This window comes from Oratosquilla oratoria, chromosome 43, assembly GCF_046742065.1.
Source record: "Oratosquilla oratoria isolate Oo_2021 chromosome 43, ASM4674206v1, whole genome shotgun sequence".
Classification (NCBI taxonomy): domain Eukaryota; kingdom Metazoa; phylum Arthropoda; class Malacostraca; order Stomatopoda; family Squillidae; genus Oratosquilla; species Oratosquilla oratoria.
This window is the reverse complement of record NC_134819.1, coordinates 21004578-21015136: the sequence shown is the minus strand read 5'-3', so window position 1 is coordinate 21015136 and position 10559 is coordinate 21004578. Positions and strand designations below refer to the sequence as shown.

Genomic DNA, 10559 nt, shown 5'->3' with positions numbered 1-10559 from the left:
GAATCAAAAATTTTAGTGAGATTCAATCGTTATTGTGGGATATAATTATACATGAAATATTACGTGTTTACATCTATACGATACGTGTACGTGTCTGTAAAGGTTGCCTATGTACATAAAACAGACGAATTCAAGGTTGCATGGCGCTACGGTGCGTCATCATTCCCGGGTATATGACACGGATTTAAAACTTTATTTTTGCACAATAACAGAGTGATACCGGCCACAGTAATGATGTACATGTACTTAAGTATACTTCATTTTATTTTTTATAAACACGAGTGTAGCCGAAACATTAATTTATAATTACTGCATTATGAATTATTTCGAAGACATTCGTGCCCTTCATGTTATGTAAAAGTGCGAACTTCTACTTACTGAACTTTACTACTGAAAAAATACACAAATGAAAATATTCTCAGCAAACCAAAAAATATATGTTAGATTGAGTTATTCACGTTTCTTTCTAGATTATATGCTTGGGACCTATTTTGCGGCTTATTCTACTGATGTAAACACCAGGCAGTAGGTGCCAAGCGGCAAAGGGTAGAGGGATGACATCAGGTTTCTGTCAATAAGCCACCTGGCAGTTTGTGATAAGAGGGAGCACATTCGTCATCTTAATAGACTGTATTATTTGTAACTATACAGTAGTATCATGGTCCATGGACTGAAAGACATGTAATAAATCAAGGTATGTATGTAAATTCGAAATAAAACAATTGAAATTGGGTCTTTTCAAAGGTCTTTTCAACACGATCGTAGCGAGTGGGCGTCAATGTGTGTATTTTTTTTTAGTATTGATGTGTCCAGTAGTAGGTGTTAACTTTCCCTGCATCAGACCATCAGCGTTTGTAAGCAGGCCTTATTTCTTAAACTGTTAGTGTTTCCAACAGAGAGTGTACAGTTACACTGCGGTAAAGGTTGGTTCTACAAGTGGTTTTAGTGGCTGCTTAGCTTGAAATACCGGATTTGGTTAAGGATTTAGTTCATGTAATATGCAGAAGTAATGACAGTAGATGTATTAACGAGTGTAACTTGGGTTGAGTAGGTTGGATTTTTTATTTAGAATGTTATGTACTAGGTTTATGATGAAAACCTGTATTTAATAGGAAGGACAAACCCACATGGATTACAGACTAAAAAAAACCTGCCAGTGTTATCCTACTGGGGATTGTGAGTTGATTTGATTGAAACATTTAAGAATATCAAAGGTGTCTGCAACCTAGATTGTACAGTGAACATTTTAGCATCAGCAAGGATGATGAATAATAATATTCTATTGATGATGATAGTAAATGGTAAAATTGGAAAAGCTAACAAGTGTGGATTTTAATTATGACCTTGAGTTTCACCTGCAAACCTGCAGCTCCACAGCAGCTGCCAACAGTCCCAAGGCCTTCCCACAGATCTCTCAGATAAAAAGCAATGGAGTTTGTGTTTTATTGATGTGAAACTGTTTCTCTATCACCAGCTGAAAGTAGTTAGAGGAGGGGCGCAGTTGCAGTTTGTCAGCTGTCCAGTTACGAAAAGATGTAAGAAATACAGTACCCAGGTTGAATGTCAGCCCCGTTTCAGGTTAAACCCTCTGATATAGGTGAGGAGGTTGATGGGTTTTCAAATGGGTAGCTAATATTGCAGGATCACCTCAATCAGGTACCCATCATCAGTCCCTAGGAGGCAGATTCCATCAGAGGGTACAGCTCTATAATTTAAAAAAGGTACATGATTAGACATCAGGAAATATTCTTTGTGTGATTAACAACGAATGATTTTCCAGAATGAGTAATGGAAGTAATTACAGTATTTTTTCAGAAGTGGACATGTACTTGATATAGCATCAGAAAATTGAATATGTAAATTGTAATACATCAATGTAGTGTATATTTTTCTTGGAAATCAATAACAAAAAAAGTTGCTAAAAGCAAATACACTACTGAATGAAGCTGTGATCATAGGATTGAGATGCCACATTGTCTGTCCAATCCCTCTAAAAGCAAATATACTACTGAATGAAGCTGTGACCATAGGATCTGGAATACACCCTCAGTACTTCTGTTAGTACCTCACAAAATACATGTTTTTAAAACAGTGTTACTGAGCTGAGATTCATGCATTTTGTAAAGCTATGCAACTCCTGTACATCCTGCAGTCTGATCTGATACCAAAACTGGCTGTCAACATCCCTAATAATGACCCATAGAATTACAGGTATCGTATTACTAAATGCAGGTTAGGTTAGAATAGACTAATTTATCAAACTTTAATTTCTTCGACCACTGCATCTATCAAAACAAAGGTGGTGTCTCAAGCAGCCCCAGTGGCTCTATTCGCAAGTGTATTGCTTTTAGCAACCTTTTCTGTTATTACGTAGATGTATATAATTTACAAACTTAACATTTAATTTTCTAATGATATATCACATAGGTGTGCATTTCCAAAAAATTATCGTTAACTACTGTTAAAAGTTTCGAAAGACAATTAGATAGATAGTGGAGAACCAGGAGTGCAGGCTTAATTAGGAAAAACCAGTATCCGTGACATGTCACAAATGTCATACATACTGAATAGAAAACGGATGTCAAGAACTGGATTCATGGGCCCAGTTGCCTCTACCAGTACTACATCTGTGTAATTGTGATTGTAATCTCTAAGACCAGTGAAAGGGATTATTGTGTTTTGTTGGTGATAACTAGTGCTGATATCCATGGAAGTAACATTGCTGAAGAGACGGAGACACGGGTGGTAAAGGAGAGGTTTACAGGTGTCAGAAGGGAGGGATAGTAGAAGTTAAAAGCTGTCAGCAGTCTTCATTAAGTGGAGGTTAGTTTCCTGAAAAGTGAAGGTATTTAATAATTTATCAGATACACTAACCTGAAATTTGCTAAATGAACTGAAAATACTTCATTTATTTTTTTAGGCTTACCAAATGATACAATTCAGTCCGTTAATCATTTTATTCCCCCAACTCTCTTGCAGGAGACCCACAGCTCTCAGGTAATTGGCAACAGACACTAGATTGGCCTGCAAATGACACAAGGAAAATATTGTTGTTTGGATAAAGCTAAAGTAGGGCATTATAGGATAGTGTTTGATGACCTCTTGTGTGGTGGTTGCTTCTGGGGCAGTTTACTTCCGTGGCCAAGTGTATTCTATATTGGTATTGGTTTAAAGCAGGATAGTTGCCTAAATGCAGTTGTGCTAGTGTGTTTTTTTCTTGTGGTAGGGGTTTATCTGTAGGGTTGATGCCTAGCAGAATTTAGTTGAGTATGGAGTTTGGTGGTCTGTCCTATTTTTTTTTTTTTTTTTTTTATAGTGTGTTTACATGGTGAAAGTGGTAGTCTGTTGCAGATATTTGAGAAATATGATGCTGGTGTGTTTATGTTGAGTTTAGTAGTTGGTTGTGCATGTGTTGTGATGCGATGGAAGTGTGAGATAGCTGTTGGACAGAACTGTGTGTCTCTCATTTTCACGTAATGTTCTATGAGGAGGATAAGGCTTTAACGAGGGTGACACAGACAAGGTCATCTAAAGTTAGTGTTCTATGTCACAGAAAAAAAAAGTCATTATTTGCAGCCCCCTAACACGTAGCCCCACTTCACCCCTATTGCTAGCCACTAAGCTACCCACTCCCCCTTCTCTGAAAATAACTCTTAACAATAATGAGAATGGTACTATTATACAGAATTGTTAAAGAAGGAGAGTGTAACTATGGTATTAAAATAAGTCAAGGGATTCTGGCTATATTGCATTGATGGAAAAAATTTAATAAATGTTGTCGAGTTACTTTAAATGTGTTATTGTTTTTCCTTGCAGATGGCACAGATTTCCATAGCCAAGGGCACTCTGCTCGTTCTCCTTGTCTTTGTATCTGCAGTTTGTGCAGAGGATTATTATGAATTGTTGGGAATAAAGAAAGATGCAGATTCACGTGAAATCAGGAAGGCCTTCAAGCATAAAGCCTTGACAATTCATCCAGATAAAAATAAGGTATGTTATTATACACACAAATGGTAGCAGCATTTTTTTTTTCTTTTTCTTTTTTTTCCATCAAATAATTCATTGATGGCCTCTGTATTTCTGCACATTTCCAAATTTTGTATTGAGTAGCATTTAAACTTGTGTCATACATGTGGCTGTAATTGTGAATTCTGTCTAGAGCTCCTTGTATCATCTGACAGTGTTGCTCATCATTGATTCACATGATTTGTGCACTGCAAACAGGTTAGCGTGTAATGAAATAAACACCAAATGAGGACAGAGCCTTTATTAGTATGACATTTTGCTTGTCACAGCTTTTTCAAGTACAGATGCTCCTCTACTTACGTTCATTCGTTTTACATTTGAACTGACTGTAGAAAAAAAATTGTAAAAAAAAAAATTTGAGTGAATTTTTTAGTTTAGCGCGCTCTCCGTAGTTCAAACGATACTTACGCATGATGCTGCGTCCATTGTTTACATTGCACAAATGACAGACTGAAAGTGCCTTGCTTCATCCTCCTCCTCCTCCTCCCCTCCTCCTCCACCATCTCAATTTATGATGCTTGAATTTAATTTATTTGAAATTAATGTTATTATTTTACAGTGTTATGTGTATAATTAATGATTTAGGGGTGTTTTGTAAGATACGATAATAGAATTTATGGATGTACTGTATAGTACAGTAACAACTTACGTTCATTTTCAACTTACGTTCGACCGTTCGGAACGTAACTAAAACGTAAGTTGAGGAGCGTTGGCTGGGTGAAGGACATTGGTTCACAACCAAGTCACAAAAGGAAGAAAAAAATAAGAAGGGTGAGCAATTGTCTACTGAGGATGGACAACGACCTTGAGAGGAAAAAGTGAGATTTTGTAGGGCAACTAGGGATAGCTTAAAATTTTGTTGGCAATGGGTATTAAATGAATTAGGTGGGGTGAGATGTTTAACATGCCCCTATTTTGTTCAATTTTGTTGGTTCCTTGTACTGTGGCTGCTTCCAAATATTTTTTACAGATTTTGTCGGGCTCGCATACCAGAAGTTCTGGTGGTTGCTACTGTTCCTGTGTGCAACACACACGGTGGTGATATAATGGTGGATATCATATTGGTGTTCTCAGATCCGGGTTTTTAGATCATTTGATGTTTCCCCAATGTAGGATTTTTCACATTCTGAGCACAGAATCCAATAAACACTGGCTTTATTGTTTAGCATTTTGTCAGTGTTAATTCTCGTTCTTGTGATGTCTTTAATTGTCCTACTGGTCTGGCACTTTACTTCAAAGTGGGTGATTTTGAAAATATAAGTCAGGTTGTTGGCAACGTTGCTGGTTGGTAATGTAGCGATGCTACTTTTGGCAAAGAGAAAGAGGTTATGGTGAGTTCATCTCCTTTATTGTAAGGTACGAGTGAACTGATTTTACATGCGGCGGAAGCCGGTATATATACTACTCGTGGGCCAGTTACCTGTGGTGCGTAATTAGATAATTACGCTGGGTTGGGTCAAGCAAGCTCAATGCTGGCAGAGAGCGTCAGGTCATCAGTCACATTTTCTGCCACGTGGCTGTTGGCCTCCAGCCCTTGGTCCTCACCTCTCCACCTCATCAAGAAGAACGATGGTTCCTGGCACCCCTGTGGAGACTACCGGCGGCTGAACATGATGACGGAAGCCGGTATATATACTACTCGTGGGCCAGTTACCTGTGGTGCGTAATTAGATAATTACGCTGGGTCGGGTCAAACAAGCTCAATGCTGGCAGAGAGCATCAGGTCGTCAGTCACGTTTTCTGCCACGTGACTGTACAGTAACATGAGACATTTGGCTGTCTATGGCCTTCCAGAATTTTAATGGCCTGTTTTCTGCATTCATCTAAAAGGAAATCTGGAAATTTTAATTTTAAGTCTCCTTGTTATACCAGCACTCTTCTTCTAAGTATTCTTCACTGCATATTCTGAATTCCCTAAGGAAGAAGCCTATCACTACTCCTTGCTTGACCTTGATGACCCCCTCCCACCCTCCCTCCCCCCATTCCCCCTGTTTCTCACATTTAATCTCATCCATGTGTATTACAATTCTGTACTTGAAAAATCTGTAACTAGCGAAACGCCATACTAATAAAGGCTCCGTCCCCACATTTGGTGTTTATTTCAATAGAATTGTCAGCAACTGCCACTTTCATACAGGTTAGTACATTTTTTCATACCTTTCATTATGTCATGGAAATCAAGATTTTCGTGGGTGCTACTAATGACCACCTGAGACATTCTTACTTCCCACCATACTGAGAACTTGTCCTTTTCTTCTGTTCTCATATATTAGTCTTTCAGGAATTCTCATCCATTCAGGGGGACTTCCTTTCAATCCTCCTCCCACTCCAATTTCCACATTAGTCATTTAAGAGGTACCTTGTCATAAGCATTCTTCATGTCTTGATCAATCAGTCAAATGTTGCCAAGTTTCACAAAGTTGTAGGAAAAGAGAGCACTTGCCAGTTATCAACTCTCCATGTGTGAAAAGTGTAAGAAATACTGTTGAAGTTGATAAAGATAAATTTAGGGCCTAGTACGGAGACAGAGTGCCAACCTCCTCGGGGTTGACAGGTTTTGAAAATGGGTAGCTTTGCTGTCCATCTTGCAGGATTACCACATGCGGGTACCCATTCTTGGTTCTTTCTCCACAATCTACCCAATCATCTCATTGTAACACTAGTAGAAAAATTTAATTTCTTTTGCAATAACATAGACTAAAATATTTTATTCCAGATACATTATTTTTCTTCTCATCTGTATTTTATTCTTTTTTCTTCAGGATGACCCGGATGCTCATGATAAATTTGTCAAACTGAACAAAGTATATGAAGTTTTAAAGGATACAGATTTGAGGAGGAAGTATGATTTGTATGGAGAAGAAGGGCTTGATGAGAATAGGTTAGTACAAGATTTTATTTAGTTTTTGTTTCTTTTATTAATTATTTTATTGTTTATTGTTATTTCTATTACCTCACTCACATCCTAATAGATACCCAAACCAGAAAACTATTTAGATTCGGTCATCATACTTTAAAAGCACACCTTGTGAAGTTTTCAAGAACATAACAACCAAACACGTCAATGGCAAAATGAAACAGTTGGCTAAAACAAGGACAATAAAACTAATTATTTAAATAACACAAACATACACACTAGATAATAACATATCAACAGAATAATAAGAACAGACACAGGTCAGCTTATTAAGTGATAAGATGGACTTAATCGTATCAAGTACCAGGTGAGGACAGTGAATGGGTGAGAGAGTGTCTGTTTATGTGGATATGTGTATTCACTTGGTCTTTTTGGATCACGTGTTGGACTCGTGATCGACAGCTATTTCCCTCCTGGAAGAGAGCTCAGAGCTCGTAGGTCCAATCTATGGGTAATGCTATGACCTTTCACACACACACACCCCCAATTCCCCGCCCACGAGAGTCAGAGTAACGACCCGAAGCGCAGTTGTACCGAAATAATTTCGGCCCTGGGCAGGATTCGAACCAAGCACTACGCGCACCACCATGCTAGTAGTTCATCGCTCTACCAACTGCACCACCGAGTGTCTGAATGTCTCTGAGTCAGTTGACTAGTGAGGCTTTTAAACTACCTTCCTTGCGCATGCACAGAGGGAAGACATGCACTATGCATGCCTACATTAGTTTGGAGGCATTGAAATAAAGGCATCACTTGGGTTCTTCTCTTTATTGGTAAGTCTTGACAGTAGCATAGTCAAGCCTTGTCCAACTCTTCTCACTTGGGCACAGCAAAGAGAATGAGTGTCAGTTGCCAACACGGCTATGAATACGTGAATATATTTCTTATGACTAAATTTATGTACAGTATAGAACTAGTATGGCACCCAGTAAAATATATAGATACATATATACAGAAACATTATCCTATTGATGTAATGAATAATTTGTGATAAGGTGATATTGTATGGCCAATTCCCTGGTCGGGATGCAGGTGGCTTGACTGTTGAATCTGAGGTCCAGCCAAACTGACTGCAGGTCAGGTCAGACAGTGGATGGTCAAAGGTTGACATCAGAGGGTTCCAAAATGGTGACAGGTTTTCTTGCAATCCAAAATTTATGGAATCTCTGAATTGACATTATGTTGACTGGGGAACCTGTATTGAGAAAGATTGTTACTGTGGTGTTACTAGAAGTTGCATTGAATATCAAGGAGGGGGAAGACATGTCTGGGATATCCAGGATGTGAGCAGATAGGGTTGATGAGGGAACTTCATCAGAGAAAACAGGAATACAAAAGAAATTGTTTATTATAGTTACACAGACCTGAAACATATCACTGGAGAAATTATGACTTCTGACAATTTTTTCCATCCCTTTTAATATGTAATGCTGATGGTATGAATTTAATCTAGATGGTTGCCCCACTGAGCAAATACTGGGATATACCTATGTAATTACAATGTTCACATTGAAAGGGGCATTGGGAAAGAGGGGAATGTCTGTGGAGGAAGGAAGGGAGAAGACAGAAGATAGGGATGAGTGGAGAATGGTTGTGTATGGATGATGATGTAATGCATGGAAGGGAGTGGTTGGGGGAGTAAGTGTGAATGATATTTTGACACAGCCTGAAGAGATTTCTCCCCCATCTTCTATTTTTCTGCACAAGGGGACAGAGAGATGGGGTCACTGATTAAATGAAGCTGCCTTGCTGTGGATGTGCTGTGTCTTGCTACATTGCTTCTGACCAAGCTAACTATACTACAAAAAGGACAAAAAATAGATAAAGTACTGTATAGGAAGAAGAATCAAAGTAAATGGAAGATGAAGATATTACATAAAAGGAACTGAATTAAGCCTTATCAAGAAAAAACATGTAAAATCATTGGGTTGTGACGGATCAGTCACTTCATTGCATCAGATCTCTTACTGGAGATCCAGAGTTCCCAGGTGGCTAACCGGCTATGGTAACCAGGCAAGCATAAGTCATTCAGGAGATATACTGTGTTGTCTAGGGATTATTAGTGGGATGGATAGAACATTTCAGAGAATTGTTGAACGTGGGAGTTAGGGAGGGATGTTTGTGGCAATGAGAAGCTAGGAAATTGACTGATGGGAGAGGAAAATTATGGTGATATAAGAAAAGATAGGTTACAAAGAGCATTGAAAATGATGAACCCTGGTAAGGCACTCAGGGTTGTATGGGTGTCACGTGGTATGTCTGACAAAGGGAGGAATGGTTATCGTAGATTGGTTGGTGAGGTTGTTTAATGTGTGCCTAAGGGAGGGAAATGTGTTGGAGGAGTGCTTGTATAGTTCTGCTTTACAAAGGAAGAGAGAGACAAATTTTAATGGAGCAGACTTAGAGGGATAATGTTTTCAAGTAGTTGAGAAGGCATATGTGCTCATTTTTCCACATTATTAACTTTGTTTGCTACCTCAGGCACATGTGGCCAGATTTCATGCTGAATTGAATGTGTAAGTGTAGTATGCAGTGTAAGTTTACTTATTTGCTTTGCAGTGTCAGTTGTATAAATGTATCAGAACATAGGAAAATTGGATAGTTATAAATAAAACCAATCCATTGTCTGTTCACTCTTGCATGAAACCCTCGGCCCATAGGAAACCAATGAATGTCCCCAATTTAGCCTATAGGTCACTTAGTGAAGAGGTTTTATGTTGCTATATGGAGTGGTTGCAGGGCAGTAAGAAAACAGCTGAGCTTCTTGGGCACCTTGTGTCTCTTTCCAGGCCACTTCTGTGCCAATACAAGTGTAGTGCTGGCAATCACCTGAGTATAGATTTGATAATGGTACCTTTTTATGTCTTGGAAGCATTTTTCTTTGCTGTGGGTATCTGTTGAAATGTTGGATATTTTAGGAGTTTTTGTTTTGTGATATGTGTAGATATTTACCTAGTTATATATAGGATGATAGTCATGTCAATAAGGTCCCATCTCTGCATTCTAAATGGTCAGTTCAGACCTCGTATTGTTCCTTATTGCTTGACTGTTCTTTCATACAAACTATTCCATGAATCTACATTCTTGTATGGAATTCTCTATTTTCTTAATATCCTTTAAACATGTAGTTATTTTTTAATTTAATATCTTATCCTGTGGTTCTCCTTTGGTCTCAAAGAAGTCTTCTTGATCAAGTATATCCACACATTTTATGGCTCTAAACACTGCATTTAGACCATCACTATATCTCCACAAAATGTTGGTAGTCTTAAAATGTTGTCTTCATATAATTTATCAAGTTTTTTAACCATTGCACTAGGTAGCACTAGTTTTGTTTCTTTAAATGTCTTAAGTGTTATTAAGGTTGTTTTCCCTCCTGATTTTAAAAATATTATTGAAAATTGCATAACATAGATATTTTAAAGATAATTGGGGTTTTATATGCAAAAACTATACATAGTTGCTATAAGAGCCCACTAGAAATGCATCGATAAATGTGATTTCCTACTGAGAGTTTCTTGATCTTTACGCACCAATAACCATATGTAGTCTCCCATCATAGTAGTGCCCCATTTTCCTTGGTATCTTTTCTCCATTGCAGCAATGTCCTGATGGA

The 10559-nt window shown here is 38.1% G+C and overlaps 1 protein-coding gene across 2 annotated transcripts in view; it reads left to right on the top strand.

The window, feature by feature from the left end:
• Positions 1–503: 503 nt before the first annotated feature.
• Positions 504–10559, top strand: part of LOC143021877 (dnaJ homolog subfamily C member 10-like) — a 30215-nt gene continuing 20159 nt past the window's right edge. The window contains exons 1-3 of one of the 2 annotated variants that reach the window (XM_076179668.1): positions 504–694; positions 3817–3990; positions 6789–6907. In XM_076179668.1, coding sequence (XP_076035783.1) covers positions 3817–3990; positions 6789–6907 — 293 coding nt within the window. In that variant the 5' untranslated portion in view covers positions 504–694. Of the gene's footprint in view, positions 695–820; positions 855–3816; positions 3991–6788; positions 6908–10559 lie in introns of those variants that run through there. The other variant, XM_076179670.1, reaches the window with a different exon arrangement.